Source organism: Oculina patagonica, chromosome 12 (assembly GCF_052425735.1).
Source record: "Oculina patagonica isolate OP01 chromosome 12, crgOcupat, whole genome shotgun sequence".
NCBI lineage: Eukaryota > Metazoa > Cnidaria > Anthozoa > Scleractinia > Oculinidae > Oculina > Oculina patagonica.
In genome coordinates, this window is record NC_135769.1 from 18,245,366 (window position 1) to 18,269,752 (window position 24,387).

Here is a 24,387-nt window from a genome sequence, read left to right on the forward strand (position 1 = left end):
GGGTTTTTGAATCTCAGAGTTCGCGTGTATTAAATAGAAAGGCGCAAGCCGCGTGAACATGAACTGCCAATCATAGAGCGCACAATCGTTCAAACATTTTATAGTTTTAAATATTAACTCGCCAGCGCAAACATTGGTGAGAATTTACCGCCATTTATTTGTCGACTCAGGTCGAGATGATTTTTACCTCTAAGATAAAACCAAACGCCTCCCATATAGGCTCATGGTAGTTTTGATTCAAAAGATCGCATATTACTGAATTTGATGTAAATGTTTTCTACAACTTATTTCAATGTTTCCATCACAGCAATATTTCCAACATTTTTTAAATACAAATTTGTTTTAACGATGCCGGAGACACTATTTCCATCCTCCGACAGGTTATGCCCATGGTTTACATATGAAGCACGATTATTTTTAACCTTTGTTCAATGAAGGATACACTTGACTTAGGTTACTGAATTGTCTGTTAAATCTTTTTACTAGCTGCTGAATGAAATGATTTTACTTGTAAGCGGGATAAATCGTTAGTTTTTCATTTTAAGACCTGCTAAATCTTTCAAGTTTTCCCACACTGAGTATGTCAATGACAACATTGCATATCAAGCAATGCTTGGACAAAAATATTAATGAAAATCATGTTTGACCTGCGGTGCGACGTTTCCATTCATTTGACGGCGGAAATTTCTAGGGTGCAAAAGTGCATTCTTTTATGTTGTGTAAGTTTGCCAGTCGAATTAAATCGTGATTCACAAAAAGGACACTTGTAGGGACTTGCATCATCACTCTGGATTCTTTTGCAACAATAATACTTCTTGTGCATTGTGAGAGCGCTTTTACGTGCAAAACACTTACTGCATTGAGGACACTGGAACGGCTTCACACCTGTGTGTACCTTTAAATGATCTGTCAGACGTGAAGCACTTATAAACCACTTCTTACAGTGAGGGCAGTGGTGACAATTCTCCCCTGTATGTATTTGTATGTGCTGTTTACAAACTGATTTTGTCATAAACCTCTTGTCGCAGTGAGTACATTTGTACGGTCTCTCGTCAGAATGTACGTCATTCAAATGGTCTTCCAGAAGATTATGGAATGAAAAGCTCTTTTCACAGTGCGGACACTTGTGAAAATTCTGCCTCGTGTAGGGCATTGCATCATCTCTGTGGATTGTGTAGGGCCTTGCATCATCACTGTGGATTCTTTTGCAATTGTGGTCTGTGAGAGCGTTTTTACGTGCAAAACACTTATTGCATTGAGAACATTGGTAAGGCTTCGTGTGAACCTTTAAATGATCTGCCAGTCGTGAAGCTTTTATAAACCACTTCGTACAGTGAGGGCAGTGGTGAGCATTCTCGCCTGTGTGTATTTGTATGTGCTGTTTACAAACTGATTTTGACATAAACCTCTTGTCACAGTGAGTACATTTGTACGGCCTCTCGCCAGAGTGTACATTCAAATGATCTGCCAGAAGATTAGGGAATATAAAGTTCTTTTCACAGTGCGGACACTGGTGAAAATTCTGCCTCGTGTGTAATCGTATGTGGCTCTTGCAAGCTGGTTGCGTCATAAACCTCATGTCACAGTGAGAACACTTGTATGGTCTCTCGCCAGTGTGTGTTCGTATGTGCGCTGCAAGATCTGAAGGGTATCTGCATTTTTTGGCACAGTGAGTACATTTGTAAGAACCATCTTTAGAACGCATATATACCTCTTTGTGCAGTGTTCTTTTATGTGCTTCCTGATCAGAATACGAACCAAAACTCTCGTTGCAGTAAGGGCACTTGTATGACTTCTCTTCGTCTCTTTTTGTATGACTTTTCTTTATGTGATTTCTACGAGTTTCTTCTGATATATAACGTTTATCACAGTGAGGACACTTGTAGGGCCTCTCTCCAGTGTGTGTGCGCATGTGCACTGCTAGTTGATAAGGGAATCTGAAGCTCTTGGTACAATGGGGGCAAATATTTGTTCTTTGGGTACTCTTATCAGTTGTTGTATGCAGTCGTCGATGCCATGCCATTTGTGAAGCAGTTGTAAAGCTTTTGTTGCAGTCACAACATTTGTAAGGCTTCCGTCCAGTGTAAGTCCTTTTGTGTACTTCCAGACCAGAAGAAGTACTAAAACTCTTGTCACAGTGGGAACACTTGTAAGGCCTCTCTCCAGTATGGATTCTTACGTGTACTTTGCAGTGTTGCAATAATGTAAAACACTTATCACAGTGAGGACATTTGTAGGGTCTCTCACCAGTGTGTGTTCGTATGTGCGCTGCTAGCTTATAAGGGAATCTGTAGCTCTTAGTACAATGGGGGCAGACATGTTTACTATGTTGGGTACCCTCATTGGAATGAACATTTCTATGCGATTTCAAAAGAGAAAGGTCATGAAAGCTTTTGTCACAGTCAGGACACTTGTAGGGTTTTTCTCCAGTGTGTGTCCTCTCATGTCGTTTGAGGTTAGAAGCTACTGTAAAACTTTTGTCACAGTGAGAACACTTGTAAGGCTTCTCTCCAGTATGAATCATCGTATGTCGTTTGAGGTGAGAAGCTACTGTAAAACACTTGTCACAGTGAGAACACTTGTAAGGCTTTTCTCCAGTATGTGTCATGTTATGTCGTTTGAGGTGAGAAGCTACTGTAAAACACTTGTCACAGTGAGAACACTTGTAAGGCTTCTCTCCAGTATGTGTCATCTTATGTCGTTTGAGGTGAGAAGCCACTGTAAAACACTTGTCACAGCGAGAACACTTGTAAGGCTTTTCTCCAGTATGTATTCTGATGTGGGTAATCCTTTGACCTCCTGCTGATTTATGTGTTCGTATATGCAGTTCAAGTTCTTCAGGAAAACTGTAAGTCTTGGTACAGTGGGGGCAAACATGCTTTCCTTGGATATTCTCATCAGTACATGTATGGTCCCTCTCATGCGATGTCATAATGGAAACAGCAGTAAACCTCCAGAACTCTCTAGTGTGTGACTTTTTGTGTACTTTGAAAGCTAAAGATGCTATAAAATCCTCTTGTTACAGTAAGAACACTTGCAAGGCTACTCTTCAGTACAGGTTGTCAGGTGTATTTACCTAGTTTCTTTAGGTTTGCTTTAGAATTTGCATTGGTAGATGTAAGACTGAAAAAATGATCTGCAAAAAAAGCAAAAAAGTTAAAGTAAGTAACGGCAATCTCAATTCAATTCAATATATCAATATTTTTAGTAGTATGCATGATATATATATATGGATTCAGAAAGTTTCCCCATTTTAACACAGAAAACCAATAGACAATGAAATGTTTAAGCTCTAGGTTGCAGTTGACTGCTTTAGAGATTTATATCGAAATTTGATTTAAAATTTAAAATGATGTACCACATACAACCTGTTTTTTAAGTCTTTATTTTAACAGGGTAACTCCACAAGCTCAACAGATAAAACTGTTTTAATAGAAGTCACGATAAAAAATAAAAAAGAACACTAAAATATTTCTTACAAATCCTACATTTTTATTGGCCAGGGTAAAGTCAAGCTATCAGAAAGTTGTAAGAAAACTGTCAAAAATAAAAACTTTGTATAATCTGCCACACTGTAACCAAAAACTCTTCAGTCGAAAGATGAGATGAAAAATGTCACTTTTTGCATTTTGATCTTAAAGTAGAACCCCAGTAACTCGAACTTGGATAACTCGAACAACCCCGCTAACTCGAACTAACTTCCATTTCTCTTGGACCCACTTTTCAGTCATTTTTACTCGGTTAACTCAAAACCCCCGCAAACTCTGTTGAAGCCTCAAATGTAATAAATGTCCTTAAATGTAATAAAGGTCCTGAGTGTAATAACTTTTGGTCCTAAATGTAATAAAGGTCCCAAGTGTAATAACTTTTGGTCCTAAATGTAATAAAAAAGGTCCTAAGTGTAATAACTTTCGGTCCTAAATGTAATAAAGGTATTAGAGGTTCAAGACAAGCTTAACATAAAATCATGCTCGGTGCTTTTCTATACATTTTTTTTTTCAGTTTTAAACCTGTTATTTTCAGTTTTAAACCTGTTATTTCTATTTTGTCATGAAGCAAACAACTAAATCACGTGACAACCTACATCCACGCGATCGATCACTTGACACTAGAGTACAATTTTTTACCCGATTTTTAGGAAGTTTTCGATTGTTTGAACCGATGTGTTTTATGTAGTCTCCTTCGCAGTCGCTTTTTTATGTTAACTTTCGTTAAATTGAATTTCAAAAAGACTATTGAAGCAACAAACATGATAGTTTTACTTTTCGTGCAAACGTAAGAGACTTGTGTTTTCTTTTAAACCGCTGTGACACTTCCAAGTTCAATTAAATTAAACTACGGTTTTACTGGCGGCACACGTCTACAAGAATTCTGCGGCATTAACACGCAGACGACGTCAGGCTTAAGAAACCAAATTGGTCTAAACACATCCCTGTTATGTTAACTTTCCGTAAATTGTATTTCGGTTTGACTTTAAAACAGTAAACCTGATACTTTTCCCTTCTTTGCAAACAAATGTAACATGATATTATTGTTTTCTCTTAAATGTATGTAACATGATACATTTAGTTTTAGCAAACACGGCAGCATCGATGATAGTTATTTTGCTTTAATTAATATAACCAATTCTAACACAATTATTATCTATTAATACATGAAATGGTTTTTCAGATAATGAGATGTTAGGTCACCTTTTCTAAGAAATCAGCATTCCAATATCAAGAATTTTTTGCACATCAACCGCTGTGATATCCACAAGTTTAATTAAATTTACTTGCAGTTTTAAGTTGGCGTCACAGAGTCTACGAGAATCTTTCTGCAGGAAGAAAACGCAACGTTTGTGAGAGTCCCAGTATATAACATAGACTCATCTGAGCATACATTTAGCACAAAGTGTTTTGTTACACAAGGAGAGCATATCGCTTTCTGAAACAGATATAAACCTTTGCGCGCTTTATATGAAAAGTAATGTTGGTAAACTTCCCGTTTAACCAAGGATAGAAGATCAGGGACCCCCCCCCCACTCAGGAATAATTAATTATTGATATTAATTAATTAATTATTTACTTAATTTATTGACTATTGAAAGTTTACACCTTTAGCGTTAGGGCGTTAGGGGCTTAGTGGTTTGCGGGCGACAAGCCCACACAGCCATCACAATAGTGCATTCTGCACTCTGAGGATTTTGTGAGGATTTTGAGTTTGCTTGTTATACTCTCGCCACTTTTTATTTAAAATTATTTGTTTCTATGGTTTTGCTATTTACATGTTAAAAAGGAAATTTAATTTATTAATTTTTTTTTTTTTTTTTTTTTTTTTTTGAATAATTATAGTTCTCGTTACTCCTGTTAATTCACGATTTCTCGATACGTAGACGTCGCATTTTAATTCTTTATATGCCCTGACAGTCAATATAAACTGTAAGTTGCTAAAACCCATATGAGCGAGCACCTAACAAGACTGCTTATATTATTAAACTACTTCTGTTGTAACCTATTAGCGTCTGTTGCCGTAGGCCCATGTCCAATAAGACATGCAAAATAAAATAGATTTTGGCACATTCTTTAAGGCAAGTGGGAACTGGTTGTTAAAGTACATCATAATCTGGATCCCTAAGACACATTTTTACCTCCTTGCTTTTGTATAGAGAAGCACCATGCATGATTTCATCTTAAGTCAAACCTTTATTACACTTAGGACCTTTATAAATAAATATGAGAAACATGGCGGTCAGCAAAGTTGGTTTGTGAAATGCTGTTTTTACATCCCGGACGACTGTAATAATTCGCATGAAATATTTTCCCAAATTGTCTGTTTCCTCTTGCACACAATTCAACGATTAATTTCATTTCAAAGCTCGGAATATAAAAGTACAATTTACCATGTAAATGAACTATGATTTAAACAATCTTTGATTGTTTGTGTTATTTATAACAATTCAATAGGGCTACTCGAAATTGCGACCGATGCGGTCGCATTTGCAACTGATATTTTTCCTTTGGCGACTAAAACTTTCTTTGCAGTCGCAAGTTTGGAATTAATATTTTATAGTGCGAGGTAATACACTGCCTCATTTTCCAGTATGAAGCCATTGAAAATGTTCTTCTCTAGCTGCTTGTTATTTTAATAATCGCTGGGAAACACAACGTGAAATCTATATCTTTCGATGAGAACAATCCGGAAGTGACATTATAAGATTTTTGCAAAACTTAAAGTTCCAAAATGGAGACCACAAGACCTTTGTTGATTAGGAAAACAAAACAGGCCAATGGACCTATAATCCACCTCGAGCACTGAAAACAACTGTGCCATTTGCATAGTTTGAAGCCAAAAGACAAATACATGGAGCCAGACATGAGCCAGACGCTTGCATCATTCATTCATTCATTGAACAAAAACTAACTTTGAAAACTTAGACATTAAATAGAACTGCAGTCAGCAATTGATTTTTCAATTAAACTGAAACAGAGTTTCATCCACGAAAATACAACTTTCGTAAATAGAGTCCGCGAAAGAATTTTGTTTTCACCATTCATGAACATGAAACACAAGACAGTGTGGAGTCAAATTACATTTCACACAAAATTTGCATAATTTTGAACTTCCCAAAAAGATGCAGACGAGTCAATAAAATGTAAACTTGCTTTTAATTAATAATAATTGAATTCAGATCTGATTGCTATTTTCCATGTATTAACTATTTGAAAACGGTTTTCATTCATGGAAACAAAACAGTTTTTCATTCAACTGCTTGCAGTATTTATGGACGTGAAATTATTCGCTTAATCAAATTGCATTCTGCACAAAATGTTTCCCAGTCATAAGAGCAAGAGAAAATAGATTTGAAAAAATAAGAACTGTTGATAAAGAAAATTTTAAAACTTTTTTTTTGTACCGTATGGTTCCGACCTGAGGTAAGTAACATCGTAAAGTAACGAGCAATTCATTCAATCAGGAAAAAAATAGAGTTCTGACGACAATCCAAATTCCACAGTCAACAGTGTCGTTACTTTTGGTAAAAATTAATTTACTTAGGGAATGTTATTTCTTAAGGTGGGAGGTGTTTATTTTTACATATATTTAATACTTATTGAAAAATTGTATGTTGCAATTTTGTCTGAGCAGAAACGAGGTATGACTGAGCTAAAATGGATTTCGACATTTTGACCGTTCAATGTTCGAAAGTTATTTCCAGCCCTGAATTTTATAGATTAAAACTACATGCAAATGTAGTCAGTGTAATTCACAGCTGAAATAATATCACTACGTATCATGAAAGTACAACCATAATATCTTACTTTAGCAACAAATTGAATAAATAACTATTTAAATTAACTGATTTGCTGAAACAAAAACAAGGAAAATTTACAAATTATTGTTGAGAATTTGTTGCCAACATTGTTCCGTTTGTTTAGTGCTTGACATTTTCAAGTTTACTTTTAGATGACCTTACAAGCTTAAATCTTTGCTTTAATCGTGAGATCTTTGTTTTTAAGCACCTTCAATTTGCATAGATAATCACATGATATCGAGTGCAATTTGGAATAAATCAGCACAAGTAAAATTATGAGTGCTGATTTATCCCAAATTGCAGAAGAAAAATTCATGTGATTTCTTGTTAATAATATACATACAAAAATCTCACTACAAGTGGATCACAAACAAGACGTGCCTGGTTGCTCACCTTTTCCAAAGTTGCTGGGCTTTGTAAAATACAGATTCTGCTACAGAAATTTAAAGCTTTCTGTTAAGCAATATCAGGTGCTTTTCTGCTCATTCAATTATGAAGATATGAGCAAATGTGCAAAGTTCTCCAATTCAGATTTGCAATCTCTCTTCGTTGAAAGTGGTCACATAGTTTTTTTAAGCCTCTCTTGTATTGCACAAACATCTAGTTGCTAGTTTAACGGTTTATGTACTTGTAACTTTTGTTTAATTGGTCAAACTTTGAATGGATCTAACATGTTTTCGGCTTTACCTCGGTGTAAAAACCTCACAACTGACGTCATGCATGCAAAAAAGTGAATAAATTATATAGAGCGATGCTGTGGACCAATCATGACCGATAGTTCACTGATTGATGGATCGGTGGATCGATAGATCGCTAGATCGATAGCTTGATCAATAGATCGATGGATCGATACTTGGTGGATCGGTAGAGGATGGATGGATCGATAGATCCATGGATGGATGGATCAAAGAGGATTTTGTTGTTGTCGTCAGCTCGATGGATGGATCCTCTATTGATCCATCAACTATCAATCCATCGCTCCAGTAATCTATAAATCCATAGATCTATCAATCTAGCGATCCATCGATCTATCAATCCAGTGATCCATTGCTTCAGGCATATCGATCCATTGATCTATCGATCTAGCCTGTGAATACAGCCGCATCTCATTCACGTCCCGCTGGATCGATCCATCGATCCAGCAATCTATCGATCCATCTATCTATATATCCATCCAGCGATCTATAGCTATCGATCCATCGATCTATCGATCCAGCAATCTGTCGATCTATCGATCCATCAATCCATCGATCAGTGAACTATTGGTCCACAGCATCTCTCTATTATTCACTTTTCTTACTCACATTTTCACATGACGTCAGTTGTGAGGTTTTTACAACGAGGTAAAGCCATATGTCAGGCCTGATATGTATTTTAGCTCTCTCCAAACCCTCTGACATCAGCTGCATTTTGTTTTGGCGCCCTTTCGCAACATTTTCTGCAGAGTGCTCTGCACCTTCCAAGTCTTAGGGCCTGTTTACATGGAGGGAGGGTGCCCCGGCTAACCGAGTTACCCGGCTAGAATGGATAAAACCTAGCCCGCCTTTACATGCAGAATTCACAACCCTTCTACCCGAGATGAGACAGCGTCATTGAAGCGTGTCACGGCGTGGGAAAACAATCTAGCTCCAAATGATTGAAGAAATATATGACTTTTTACTGAATAATCAAAGCTTTTCGTCTTCAAACTTATTTTAATTTGATGTGCAAGTTCTCAGAAATATACTGCGTTCATTTTTGACGAAATTCAATCGAAATTCAACAGTATTAGGCCGCCAAATTGAAATTAAATTTGTTGTGTCGTGAATTAGGATAATCATTCCCACGAAAATTTCGAATTAATAAGCTGTTGCTCAAAGAAATATTTCCAGCCGACTGATAAAACTAATTTTGATCAAATAGCACAAATTTAGTTTAAAAACACGCGCGAAAACTTATCCCGGCAAGCCGGGATAGCTCGGGCATAACCGTTTACATGGCAAAAAGCTATCCCGCCTAGAAGGGTGCCCCGGGCAAGTAGACCGAGTGCCCCGGCAAGGCGGGTTACCCTTCTAGCATGTAAAGGCTTCAATGCGTTTTCTTAAGAAACGTATGAAAAATTGGCTCGCCTAGGGTAGCTCGGTTAGCCGGGTAACTCGGTTAGCCGGGGCACCCGCCTTCCATGTAAACAGGCCCTTAAATTGTATGTTAAAATCTTACCTTTCTCAAAAGACAAAGTTAAACTGCGCTAGCTATCTTCTGCTCGATGAATTCCACAACGGATCACAACACATCACATGGCAGCATCGCCAACATGGCGTCCATACGATAAATCACGTGACCATTTACCGGGGAAGGAAAATAAGGAATGCGCATGTGGCAAGGGATCTCCGGGGTTTGGAAATTGGAACGACACGCGCGAAATTCCATGTGACATTGGACACTTCCTCAGTGGAATTTTTTTTTTCATTACAAAAACAAACTCCCTGATCACAGGCGGCCCAAGCTCACGATGTGAGGAGTTCGAATAATACTCTTAGTCTTTTGAAATACACGAAACGTGACTTTCGCCTGGTGGCATATATATGGGGATGGAGGTGTTGTGTTACAACGATTCGTATTTATAAAAGTTTGTATGGAAGTTAACCCTTTCATACATACATACATACATACATACATACATACATACATGGTTTATTTGATAAAGCAACTCCATGGATGGAAGACTCTGTTATCCACAGTCTATTACCGATTTTACGAAGAGTGGAGAGATGCATCTTCCCCCCAGCGGAAATTATCACGTGTCAATCCCATATTTAAGAAAGGATCACCAACAGACGCAAACAACTACAGACCTATCTCCCTTCTCAGTATCCCAGGAAAAATCTTGGAAGATATTGTGAGCGACACCTAAACAACCATATGGAACACAAGGTTTATTATGCAACAACCAGGGGATTTCGAAAAAATTATTCAACTGAGATGTAATTATTCGAATTTACAGCTAAATATAATGATTTTTTGACAATACAATCAACTTCCCTCGCTGTCTTGTTGTTATATCTGTTGTTATCTCGGTTCTCAGGCCGATCGAGGGAAGCAGTAGAAACCCGAAATGGCATAACCGGCCCTCGCTTAAAACGCTTCGGATCGGCCTGAGAACCGAGATAACAACCGAGATCGGCCTCGTTCCAAGATGACGTCATCCACGTTGTCATGGAGGAACAATGGAAGTCAGCCAGCCAAGGCAGAGATAGCTCGAGAGCGTACTCTGACATCAAACATTTTATTGTTGAAAAATGTAACTGAAAATCTGAAAAATGTAATATTCTATGTTTAAAAAAATCGGAAAAAAGTGACCATTTTTATGTTACCCACGAGCACTTTTTAAAAAAATTAGCATTATTTTAGCACTTTTTTGGCAAAAAACGGGCACTTCTTTTAGCATTTAATGCTTTTTTTTACGAGCACTTTCGGTAAGAGCCTAATCTTGGATGTCACTCTTTTCTTGCCACGGCAACGTCAAAGATCGTGGACACATATTTGACATATCAAAATTTCAGTAAGAGATGAACGAACAGCTTATGAAAATTCCAGCATGATAGAGCCAAAATAGTTTAATTCCCCCCACCCCCACCCCCTTTCGTCTAAAGGTAAATTTGCACAAATAAAATTGCAATGGAGATAACATTCTGTAGGTAGCTATTTCATTATCTGTACCCCTCCCCACGACTTCTCGACCCTCTTAACAGGGTAGGTACAAAACGTGGGGTCTACCCCACGTTTTGTACCTCCCCCTCTTAACACCTTTGAACCCTGTATTTTTTCGATCGATGAAAAAAATAGTTCCATTGAGGAAATGTCTAATGTCACATAGAATTTCGCCCGTTTCGTTCCGATTCCCAAACGCCGGAGATCGAGACCACAGGCACATTCCTGATTTTCCTTTCCCTGTAAATGGTCACGTGATTTATCGTTTGGCGGCCATGTTTGATGTTGGTGATCGATCCTGCTTTGTGTTGTGATTTATGGAACTTATCGAGTGGTACATAGCTAGCGCAGTATTACGTTGTCTTTTGAGAAAGGTAAGATTTTAATTTACAACTTAAGACAGGGAAGGTGCAGAATACAGTATGTTGCCCTATTACCGGACACTTTTTGCACTTACCGTAATATCTTACTTCAAAACAGCACTTACGAGCTGAAACTTACCCACAATGTAGCTTCCACTGCTGGTAAGTAGGTCGTGGAGTTTTATCTTCTAAATCTCTTTGGCTTCTTTGTAATCATGGAAAGAGTTTGTCAAATTCGGTGCCCTAATTCCGGACGAGTTGCCTAATTCCGGACGATCGTTTCGAGGAAAATACTCCCTTTCTCTCGGAAATATTATTCCCGATCATGGCAAAATATGTTATTAGGACTGAATAAAGGATTATTCTTTAGAAAAAAGAAAAATTGTCTTTCAGGCAAAATTTAAAGCACTTTTCTTTCAATTTTAGCGAGGAAATCATCAGGCCATTGACATAAACAATGTTCAGCGAATGTTTCGGCCCGTGGGGGGGGGGGGGGGACTCCCATATGAAACGGACGGGGATGCTCGTCGGAGATTTTGAAAAGAACCCCTAAAAGAGACCAAGCTGGGTGTGGCTCAAGCCTTTCTTGACCCCTAAAAGATACCAAAAAACTAAGAATGGAGTTTATATTTGTATATTTCTTCGTGTGTAACCCTAAACGAGACCATTTTGGCTAAACATATTGGCGTTTTGGGCGTTTTTTCCCGGAACACCCTAAGCGAGACCAAAAGTCCGAAATTTACACCCCTAAGCGAGACGACGAGCATCCCCGTCACTTTCATATGCGAGTCCCCCCCCCCGGGGTTTCGGCCACTTGAAACGAAGTTCGCCAAGGAAGATTAATCAATACCAAAACAGGTATCGAAGCTTTAATACAGCACAGACAGTTACAAAAATGCTTGTTTTTCAAGACCTATTCCATAAAATTGTTTTAAAATAGGTAAACAAGTTTTCTGTAGGTATGCGTCCGGAATTAGGCACACCTCATCAAAAATTCAACTTAACTCTTTGGTGACGGGTTGTCCTAAAACCCGGAATGCCGGAAACCCCGGAAAACCAGAATGCCGGAAATCCGGATAAGAAAGCCCGGAATCCTAAAACCCGGAATGACCTTTTCTTGTGTACTCCGTTTTCAAGATAAATACGTGGAAATATGTTAATTTGTTGGGGAATTGGAAGTTTGTTACGAGCTTCCAATTACGTTGCGAGTTAGCGAATCAAATTGTCCGAATTTCGATACAAAGTTCCTAACTTCGGCCCGACTGAACTTCCCAATTTAGCTAGTTGAGGAGAAACAAAACATGTTGTTTCAAAGTCATGGTGATATCTGAACTCAATGATTTTAAAGGAAACAAGTTGCGGCGGGAATATTCCAGCGATTCTTGCGGCTCAAGTTGCACATTATTTGTTTGACGAGCAAGCAGGACGGCAATAACAACCTTCTGATCAATGTTCTGACTGATAGTGAGTAGAAGCATTACATTCATATACTGTACCGTCTATTTTATCCATCTAAGCCAGGGGCGGATACAGGGGGGGTGGATAGGGTGGATATCCACCCCCCATTTTTCAGTAAAAAAAAAAATTCGAAATGTCACTTTATTTGAAATAGAAAATAAATAAAGAAAGAAAAATTAGCTCTCGCTCATATCTGGTTGTTGTTACGCCAGTTCGCCGTCTGCCGCCACTTAGGGTTAGGGTTAAGGTTAGGCCCTAATGGCTGCCTCGTACCCAGACGCCTCTCTCTAGTTTGGGGACATGGGCGCGCAAGGGAGGAAGGGAAGGCGAAAGGAAGATAGACAGCGTCTCGCTCCCTTTCCTTCTCCTTCCCGTGGTCCTTCGCGCTTCGCGCTCGGCACCAGTCACTCGCGCTTCGCGCTCGCTTTGTTCTTTGTCGGAGAAAGAAAATCGAGGCGCCTGAGGAGGAGGCAGCCCTAATGGTCTGCCATCCACCCCCCCCCCCCCTTTTGAAATCCTGGATCCGCCCCTGTAATAGGCCTTTCTCGATTATGCTAGCATTTTTTTTCGGCATTTTTGGGTAAAACGAGCATTTTTTTTCGTTTTTTTGTTGAAAAAGAATTGCTAGCATTTTCTGTCATTTTTCATGACTGTGATCCAGATTTCAGCACTCAGAACTCAGAAGGATAAATAATCCTAAAGTTTCACAATTTTGATTACTTAATTTGATTGTTTTCTGTTAGTTTCGACTGTTTGTGCGTTGTGTTACAGTACTTGTTTACTTGTGTGCGTTTTTTTAATTTTTTTTTAATTTTTTTTTTTTTATAAACAAACAATTAGTAAATATCACCAGAAGTACATCATCTAGATCATGTACTTCTGGTATCACCTGTTGTTGATATGAGCATATAATGTAAGAGTTTGTACGTTTTGTCTGAAATAAAACAAAGCATTCTTTGGAATTCAAGTGGCATTTTTTAAAGAAATCAGGCATTATTTTAGCATTTTTTGGGCTTTATGCGAGAATTTCTAGTAGCATTAAATGCCAGTTTTACTAGCATAATCGAGAAAGGCCTACCCTGCAAGCATAAACACATCCTTTCAAAAAAGGGTACCAAACGCTGTCGATATTCGTCGCTTGATGATGGAAGCAATAATTAAGTTGAAGTGTCAGACAACGTTTCGCACCAGCGATCACACAAGTAATTTGCCGATAAATGAATTTTATGCAGGCAGAAATTTGGTCAACTTTTCCTTTTTTGTACAAAAATATATTTTTTACGCTTTGTGCGTGGTATAATCTTAATTTTCAAGTCCTCTGCGTTTGTGAGCTGGATGAAACTGGATGCATGGTTTACCCATCTTTACATAAAGTTGATTTTAATCAAAGCGTTTGGTACCCATTTTCGAAAGGACGTGTTTATGCTTAGATGCTAACTCGCAACGTAATTGGAAGCTCGTAACAAACTTCCAATTCCCCAACAAATTAACATACAGTGGAACCCCGATATAACGATCTTCTATATAACGATATTCCCGATATAACGATGAATATGTTATGTACCGGCAATAGTAAAATGTATGGGACGGAACCCCGATATAACGATTCCTCGATATAACAATATAATTTTACTGCCCCCTTGGCAAATCGTTATATCGGGGTTCCACTGTATTTCCACGTATTTATCTTGAAAATGGCGTACACAAAAAAAGATCATTCTGGGTTTTAGGATTCCGGGCTTTCTTATCCGGATTTCCGGCATTCTGGTTTTCCGGGTTTCCGGCATTCCGGGTTTTAGGACAACCCTTTGGTGACCGTGCTCGAAAATTAAGAGCGAAAACTGAAAATTTATTGTATGCTGATAAACCTAGTCCTTTTACCTTTACTTTAATATATAAATAAATATAATATATCGCGCACTTTGCGAGAGCAGAGCGCTTTATTGAAACAATGTAGTTTGACGCGCTGTAAAAATCGGATTTACGAAGAAATATTTTTTTACCTACCTCCACGAAAACTTGAATTTTCCCCTCTAAACGGAGCGCAGCTCGGCCGAAAAAAAGAGCAAACGAAAGCAGACTAATCGCTAAGTCTTCTGAACTTTTTGTTTAACTTAATTTTACTGTTACGACGATATACGAAATTTTTAAGTCGAAGTGTCCGGAAATAGGGTGTCCGGGAAATAGGGCAACATACTGTACCCTGCTACTTGAACAGTGTGGATGCACGAAAAGTCTCGCTTGTACAGGGGTGTGTACAAATTGTGTATATAAACTGCAGATAAACTGAAATAACTGAGATACTACGCGCACTCTGAATTACAAGCTTTTTTCGTGTTCTCCCAAACATCCCGCGTGGGTTTATTCCGCCGGTTAAACCCTAGAAAGTATGGTCAATGGCAGAATACCGCTTATTGAATGTCCAGCCACATTCGAGTGCCACAAATCTGACAAATCGAATGTGGTCCTGCAGTAATTCAGTACCTTACTAAATTTTAAAAACAAAGTTCCGATTACTTTGTTGGGCGTTCGTCGATATGTTGATGATGTTACTAAAACGGGGAATGGGGAATTGAAATGGGAAATAAAAAATAATTAAAATTCCCAATTGTAAATCAAAAAATAAATCTTTCTCGTTTTCGTGGGATGAGAATAGAGCATAATTTTTAAGGATTATAGACAGGAAAAATTAAAAGACTTTCCCTCCTGATCGGACGAGGTCGAGGTACATTGTCATACCAGGTAACGGTTTTATGGCTTAGCGAGAATTGGCATCACAAGATGTTTTTCTTTTTTTAAAATACTTTAAGAGTGAGCTCTAGCCCTTGCCACATGCCGACTTTCTCGCTCCACCACAAGGAAGGCAGCAGTTCGTCCGATCGCCAAAGTTAAGCCCTGTCCAGTGGGTTTGGTACTTGGATGGGTGACCGACTAGAAATACCCCATGTTGTGGGCTTTCTTTTTCTTTAATTTTCCATCAAGAAATCAAGAAATTTCAGGCCCTTCCATTTTCATTCTATCAGTTACATAGAATTCAGCATTGTCCTTTTCACTGTCTCGAGCGGGGTGAGAAAGTAGCATGAAGCAGGGGCTAGGGCAGCCGCTCTTTTATAAACTTACAAAATCCCAGGGCTAAAAATTAACTTCAAAGCTTGGTTGCCACTTAGGCCAGTATCCCTAAATTTTAAGTGGCCCAGGTCAAAATAAAGTGGCCCTCAAATTTTTTTCTACTAACACACACAAAAAGTATGCCTCGATCTTTGACAAACGATCGGCTAGTACTATAAAAACCAGGAATGCTGGAACGCTGGAATACTAAAACCCGGAACAGATAAAATATATTGGTAACCCTTACAAATGTAAAGAGCTAACCGTAAACAGGCTAACTGAAGTACATGTAGGCTAACCGAGGTGAATAGTAGGCTCACTATTCGTTCCGGTTAGCCTACTATTCACTCCGGTTAACATTCTATTCACCTTGGTTAGCCTACTATGTACTTCGGTTATCCTGTTTACGGTTAGCTCTTTATATTTGTATGGGTTGCACAATATATTTTCTGCGTTCCGGGTTTTATTACTAGCCGATGAAGTCCCGTTTGTCGAAGATCGAGGCATACTGGGATCAAGGGAAACAATAAGGCGGCTGTTTCGATTGATCATGTAAGTGGCACAGGTAGGTTTCTCCTGTCTCTTTTCCTCGTAAACATAAATTCGTTTCGTTTTATAGGGTACTCCGTAGGGGTAGTCTGTAGGGTAGTCCGCGGAGTAGTACGTAGGGTGATCCGCAGAGTGGGGGGTCAGTGGGTAGTCCGCGGATCGGGGATCAGTGTTTTCAACTTTCCCCTATTCTTGACTGTTTTCTAAGCTAACAAAAACTTTGCTGCTGTGCTTTGGCTTATATTTCTCATGACAAGAGCAGAACAAGAGCAATGAAGTTGTTGTTTCAGCACTGATTTTATGGCAAAGTTAGTTTCTTGTAGGTGACAGAATCACCACATTTTTACTGGGCTGTCATCTACATATCAGAGCGATCTTTAACCTCTATCATGAACGGCTTTGAATTTTACACTTTAACACTTCTTAAAAGAAGTAAACTTCTAATACAATATTGATGAGCTTTGAGTTAAGGAAAGAAAGAAAGCAAAAAAAGGTATTCCAAAAAAGGACATTTTATTCTCTTGTTATAGTTAATCTTTTGTACTTCTCAAATCATAGTCCCCCTTTGGGCAATCAAACCTCAACTTTTAGTGGCCCTGAAAACTTTTTTTATCGCCAGTGGCAATTGTGTGACCGCCAAGTTTTAACCCTGAAATGCTCGATCGAAATACTAACTCTTAATTCTCCTGCTTGAGATCGAAAACAACCAATTTCGTTCTTCGTATGATCAGGAGGGAAAGTTTCTTATTTTTTCCTGTCTATAATCCTTAAAAATTATGTGTAATTCTCATCCCACGAATCGAATACGAGAAAGTTTCATTGGGAACTTCTCATTATTTTTATTTTTTTAATTTCCCATTCCAATTTCCCATTCCCCAGAATCATTCCATTCCTCGTTTTAGTAAATGCAGTAAAACTATACCACTGTCAAAAAGTTTCTTTGACAGGGGGGATTGACAGAATTGGCTACAAAACAGCACATTTTACATACTCCAATTCAACCCCCTTAATAAGGCAAGGACCGTAATTGAATGAATGCTCCCGCAGTCCGGCAGTCCACCCTATGTAGTCGATTAACGATTAAGTCAAGGTAATTGAACAAGTGGTCCACTGATCCTTTGCAAAACACACTTTGAGATCAAGAAAAACATGTATTCCACTTATTCTTTACACAACACACTTTAAGAATGAGGAATACACTTGTATTCCACTTATCCTTTGCACAACATGCTTTGAGAAAATATATTTAGTGACCATCCATTGCATCTAAAAGTGAACATGTGATGGAAGTAGTTTGTGTTTGCAGACAACATTTAGCAAGATTGAGAAAATCATGCTGACTTAGTTATATTCCTATAATAAGGTATCTTGCAGGAGTTATTTTGCCAGTTCACTTCTGGAGAATTTGTACTGATCCAGGAAAAAAACATTGATGTTTAAAGGAATTCAACAACAAAAAATAACAAAAAGACCCCCCCCCCCCTCTCTCTCCTGTACAAATCCGGACAAGAAACATTTGTTTTATTTTACTTGGCCTTAAAAGTTATGATTTTTGCTGTTTTAATTTGATGAATTATTTATGACTTTGAAAAGTGATCTATCTACTCTAGGTGCTCAGTTCACAGAGAGAACAGCACCGAATAAACTAACCAAACACCTGGAACAAAATAATTAGCTGTGTTGGTTAAAGAAAAGTTGCCCCTGTTAGGGTTTTATCCTCTTCCCTAAGCCATCTTTACTAGGAATTTTTTAATAAGGGGATGCCGCCCCCCTGACAACTAAGCTAAAAGTTGGCCCCTCTCCTCCTCCTACTTGTCAAGTAGGATCAAAATTTACAAAGTGATATTTTTCATTTAATTTTTAAACTGAAGATTTTTTGGTTACAGTGCTACAAATCATACAAAGTTTTTTGTTATTTTTCCATTTTTGACAGTTTTTAACTACAACTTTCTGAAAGCTTTAAGTTTTGAGAAAGGAAGTTATAAGTTTCTGCATCCACTCTTCAGCTTTAATAATATTGTTCTCAGCTCTTCTACCCTTCTTGTATTTTCATTGTCTATAAAAAAATTGCCTGTCTGAAATAAACAAAACAACAACAAAAGCGACCCGATATTGTTCTCTATTATTTATTTTTATCATGGCTTCAATTTAAACAGTTTTATTTGTAAAGCTGATTGAGTTACCCTGTTAAAAGGCTTTAAAAATAGTTTATATTTTGGTACATTGTATAAAATTTAAAATCAAATTTCAATATCAAATCTTTAAAGCATCAACTGTAACTTATCTATTGGCTTTCTGTGTTAAAATGGGAAAACTATCTAAACCCATATACTTGTATATTACTGAAAATATAGATATTTATAATTGAGATTAGTTTATTTACTTATTTATTGTTTTACTTTTTTGCAGATCATTTTTTAGTCTTTCATCTACCACTGCAACTTCTGTTTGCCTTGGCCCCTAGAACATCCTTAGTTTGGGAAGTATTTTCAATCTAAAGCAACTCAGTAAATACACCTGACAATCTGTACTAGAAAGAAGCCTTGCAAGTTCTCTTACTGCAACAAGAGAATTTTTATTGCATCTTCAGCTTTAACAGTACCTAAAACTCACATACTAGAGAGCCTTGAGGTTTACAGCTTAACTTTCATTATGGCATCGCATGAAAGGGACCATACATGTACTGATAAGATTATCCAAGAAAAACATGTTTGCCCCCACTGTACCAAGACTTACAGTTTACCTGAAGAACTGGAACTGCATATACAATCGCACGCTGTTGATAAGCCCTACAAATGTCCTCACTGCGACAAGTCTTTTAAATTAGCATCAGGTCGCAGGGTTCACATTAGAGTACATACTGGAGAGAAGCCCTACAAGTGTTCTTACTGTGACAAGTGTTTTACAGTAGCTTCTAACCTCAAACGACATAAGAGGACTCATACTGGAGAAAAACCCTACAAGTGTCCTAACTGTGACAAAAGCTTTCATGACCTTTCTCATTTGAAATCGCATAGATGTGTTCATACTAATGAGGGGACCCAACAAAGGAAACATGTCTGCCCCCATTGTACTAAGAGCTACAGATTCTCAGGACCACTAGCAGTGCACATACGAACACACACTGGCGAGAGACCCTATAAATGTCCTCACTGTGATAAGTGTTTTAAATCAATGCAATGCTGCAAAATGCATGTACGAATCCATACTGGAGAGAGACCTTACAAGTGTTCCCACTGTGACAAGAGTTTTATTACATCTTCTGGTCTGGAGAAACACAAAAGGGCTTATACTGGACGGAAACCTTACAAGTGCTCTGACTGTGACAAACGTTTTGCAACTGCTTCACGTATGGCATGGCATCGAAGAATGCATAATACTACTGATATGAGTACCCAAAGAACGAATATTTGCCCCCACTGTGCCAAGAATTGCAGATGCCCTTCAGAACTTGCAGTACATATACGAACACACACTGGGGAGACGCCGTATAAATGTCCTCACTGTGAAAAGTGTTATATGTCAGTAGAAGCTCGCAGAAGACATATAAAGAGAAGTCATAAAGAAGTATTTTTGCCTTCTGATGATGGCTCTTACAAATGTAGTCACTGCGAGAAGACATTTAAAACATCATCAGGTCGATCAAAACATGTGATACTATTACACACCCCAAGAGAGAAAGCTGTTCACCAATGTCCTTGGTGTGAGAAGCATTTTGCACTTCCTTCACTTCTGGCAACGCACAAAAGAACTCACACTGGCGAGAGACCTTACAAATGTACTCACTGTGACAAGAGGTTTATGACACAACCAGCTTGCAAGAGCCACATACGATTACACACGAGGCAGAATTTTCACCAGTGTCCGCACTGTGAAAAGAACTTTATATTCCCTAATCTTCTGGCAGATCATTTGAATGCACACTCTGGCGAGAGGCCGTACAAATGTACTCACTGTGACAAGAGGTTTATGTCAAAAGCAGTCTGTAAACAGCACATACAAATACACACAGGCGAGAATGCTCACCACTGCCCCCACTGTACGAAGTGGTTTATAAGTGCTTCACGTCTGAAAGATCATTTAAAGGTACACACAGGTGTGAAGCCTTACCAGTGTCCTCAATGCAATAACTGTTTTGCAAATAAAAACAGTCTCACAAAGCACAAGAATTATTATTGTTGCAAAAGAATCCCCAGGGATGATGCAAGGCCCAACACAAGGCAGAATTTTTACAAGTGTCCGCACTGTGAAAAGAACTTTTCATTCTATAATCTTCTGGAAGACCATTTGAATGACGTACATTCTGACGTGAGACCGTACAAATGTACTCACTGTGGCAAGAGGTTTATGACAAAATCAGTTTGTAAACAGCACATACAAATACACACAGGGGAGAATTGTCACCACTGCCCTCACTGTAAGAAGTGGTTTATAAGTGCTTCACGTCTGGCAGATCATTTAAAGGTACACACAGGTTTAAAGCCTTACCAATGTCCTCAATGCAGTAAGTGTTTTGCACGTAAAAGCGCTCTCACAATGCACAAGAATTATTATTGTTGCAAAAGAATCCCGAGGGATGGTGCAAGGCCCTACAGGTGTCCTTTTTGTGAAGCAAGATTTAATTTGGTTAGCGAACTTACACAACATAAAAGAATGCACTTTGACACCATAGAAATTACCGTTGTCGAATAAATGGGAACCTCGCAATGCAGGTCAAACATGATTTCCATTAACATTTCTTGTCCAAGCATTGATCTGGTATGTTTTGGGTGGTTACATGCCGCCTGGATCAACAAAAAGCACCCCATTTTAGAAAGAATTTGCATTCAAAATGATACTCCAGGTCAATGTTTTGACACCCTGTTTTGGCTGCTGATAGTTTGAAACTTTCCTGCGTTTTGAATATCTTAAATCGTTCTAGGAATCGTCTCTAAAAGGGATACCCCATTCTTGATCAGAATCCCCCCCCCCCCCGGTTCCATGTTGTCTTCAAAACACTCAGTGTCATGTGGGGAAACTTGAATGATTTAACAGGTTTAAAATGCAAAACTAAAGATTTATCCTGGTAAAAATTATTTCCTTTTTTAGCTAGTGAAAAACTTTTCCACCGCATCTAGACTGCGGCGCTTATTACCTTTTTGTCCCAAATGCGGCGCTTATTCGAGGGCGGCGCTTATACGGGGACGCGCTTATTTGAGTAAATGCGGTAATAAAATAAACTTAACCATAACAAACATGAAATACACATCTTCCAAGAAAAGCGAACAGCCCAGGAGGTTAAAATATAGTAACAGTATTTTCATTCTATTAACGGAAGATCGGGCCAGTATACTGAAAACACGCTTCTGTTTACTTGCGCCATGCGGCAACAAATCGTTGTTCGTCTGGTTATGCATCTCTAGTATAAAGACGGGCACAAGATGCGTTATGCGGCCACTTTTTTTTTTTTTTTTTTTTTTTTTTTTTTACGCATCTAGACGAGCTTCCTTTCGCTATCCGTCTTTCAAGATGCATTTCAAAAAGTAGCTCATCTAGACGGGTAACTCTGGGGACGCATAACCAGACGAACAACAAAATTTTTGCTGAAGCTCGTCCAGTCGGGTAACAGTATGAAGTATGAAGACGGCCACTCCATGAGCGCGCTGGATGGTAGATGGCCATGATCGAGCCGGAGGAGGGTAGCGCTATAACTGCATCGAGCGCGAGTGGAATAAAAAAGAAACACCCAATATGCAAGTATAGTATTAGCTTGCAACTTGGTAATGAACGTTTATTCGTTTGTCTCGCGATAGAATCGCTTTGAGATGTTGATCGCGACGTTTCGACTGCAATACGGCTAGTCTTCATCAGGCGTTTGTTTACGCGTCGTTATTTATGCACGTCGGTTCGCTGTGATTGGTGCATTTCGGTCCTCATTATTATTCCGACAAACAGATGATGTTCCCTCAGAGGTCCGCTTTGTAGTTGAACGGCTGTTGTGCATAAATAGCGACGCGTAAACAATGGACCTCATCGCCTGATGAAGACTGGCAGTATTGCAGTCGGAACGTCGCGATCAACATCTTAAAGCGATTCTATCATGAGACAAACGAATAAACGTCCATTACCTATCTTACACCACGATGAAAAATATTCACATCTTTAATGACAGCTTGCAACTTATTGCAAACTTTTAGTACATTATGTCAAATTTATATGAATATCTATGGTTCTGTAAAGTACACCTCCTTTCTTCGGCTAGTTTATTTATCAATTCACTGTATTTTCCAGATAATTTGCACTTAATCTCTAAGTAAACTTTTAGTCCACTCTTTTTTTTGTGGGTTTCTGCGGTATTGTTTATGTTCATATGCCCGTCTCTAGAACCTGATCCTAATAAAAAATTGTTGTCAAGACTACAAGGGTTGCTGCCCAGTTATTTCGGAAAGGCCATGTGCTCATTTGTATTGCATCACTGCTAATTTTTGTAAATTCAATTTTGATTTAGTTACAAATAAAGTTGTTGTTACCAATAAAATTGCAGTATTTGAGCTTCCCGGCTGTTCTCGCTGATGCGCACAGTGACCGCATTTGTGGTCCATGCTCTATAAGATCTTATAATCCACCAAATATTTTTCGCGCCCTTGATTGATCTAAACACGTCACGTGATGTAGCCAAACCTGGGGAATATTTAACAATTATTCCATGAGCCCGCGTTGGATACGAGGTGGTAAATAGCCAACGAGGCGCGAAGCGCCGAGTTGGCTATAACGACTCGTATCCAACAAGGGCGAATGGAATAATTGTTTTATTAAATTCTCCTCAAGTTTAAATCGACTGGACATTTCATTTTGATGTAAACGAAGTGATAGGAGGCGCGAAAATTTCTGGCGCGGTGTTCACTTCTTAAGTTGAATGAAACATACGAGGAAAGCGAGCCAGGCGGAGTTTTCTTCCCAAGATTTTCCTCGAACAATCCCTCTAAAGTCGTCTAAATATCCTGGAAATTGTGACAACAGTTAAGATTTACGAGAAGATCCGAAGCAAAAGCTTTTCTGGAAACTACAAGTCTTGTGCAAGTCGAACGAAGCAAGTGTTTTATACATTGTACTTCTTTACGGCTCCACGGCTGTCATCAAGACTGCTATATTTATCAGAATATTATTTGAAGCGAAATTCAGCTCAAAGTGGAACAGGTTTGTTAAAGTATAAAAGGACAAAACCAAGATTGAAAGGTAACAAACTTTACGGAAGTGCTGAGCCTAGTTTTATGACGTACACTGAATGAAACTGTGTCAGTTTGCCGTTCTTTCGTAAATTATTTGCTGCTTTTCTGCTTTATTCACTCGCTCTTGTTGTGTGTTTACAAGTATTATTAATTAAACTTTTCGCATCAATCCTTTTGTTTTGCGTAGTTAATTTTACTATGGCATTTCTGTGGTTGTGGTAAGGCACCGCTGATTATTTCTTGTTCATAAAGTTCGCCAAATTTGCTGTTTTTCAACCATTTTTCCGATGGAACTGTCGCTTCCCGTAGAAAAATTTTAAGCTGAGCGTAGACTGTCCACAGCCTCTCGATTTTTCAACGCAAAGAAGCAAAAGGAAGCGAGCGCGAAGCCCCTTGCTTCTTCCGTTTTGCGCTGGCGTCCAGTTCTCTCGCCGTTCTCACCGCGCGCTCATCGATCGAAAAAACACGAAAAAATAGAGGGCTGTGGACAGTCTAAGCTGAGCGGCACTTGCTGCACTCATTTCCCATATAAGGTCAAACATAGGTATACGAGCTGATAATCGGGATTCAGTGAACCAATCAGAAAGCTAGAAATGCAATATCCGAGGTTGAGAACTTAATAATGTCTGATACCCGTCGTCTGATTTTGTACCATGTGATGTGTTTTGTCCAATGAGCGTGCACGAAAATTAATTAGGCCATCCCAATAAAATGTTTCGTT

General features: G+C 38.6%; 2 protein-coding genes across 2 annotated transcripts; one reads left to right on the forward strand and one right to left on the reverse strand.

The window, feature by feature from the left end:
- Positions 1-137: 137 nt before the first annotated feature.
- On the reverse strand, positions 138-9,619 carry LOC144632403 (uncharacterized). The gene is made up of 2 exons (XM_078491050.1): positions 9,491-9,619; positions 138-3,136 (listed from the first exon to the last, which is right to left on the reverse strand). Exon 2 carries the CDS (start codon positions 2,930-2,932, stop codon positions 668-670), a length of 2,265 nt encoding a protein of 754 aa, XP_078347176.1. The 5' UTR covers positions 2,933-3,136; positions 9,491-9,619; the 3' UTR covers positions 138-667.
- A 1,632-nt stretch (positions 9,620-11,251) lies between these two features.
- Positions 11,252-22,962, forward strand: LOC144632407 (uncharacterized). Its single transcript, XM_078491053.1, has 2 exons — positions 11,252-11,355; positions 18,868-22,962. The coding sequence occupies exon 2, from the start codon at positions 19,111-19,113 to the stop codon at positions 21,148-21,150; it is 2,040 nt and encodes a 679-aa protein (XP_078347179.1). The 5' UTR covers positions 11,252-11,355; positions 18,868-19,110; the 3' UTR covers positions 21,151-22,962.
- The last annotated feature ends 1,425 nt before the right edge of the window (positions 22,963-24,387 follow it).

Coding starts and splice junctions, on each gene's coding strand:
- LOC144632403 (XM_078491050.1), bottom strand. CDS start 2,932: ATGACATCGCATGAGAGGGACCATACATGTACTGATGAGAATATCCAA.
- LOC144632407 (XM_078491053.1), top strand. CDS start 19,111: ATGGCATCGCATGAAAGGGACCATACATGTACTGATAAGATTATCCAA.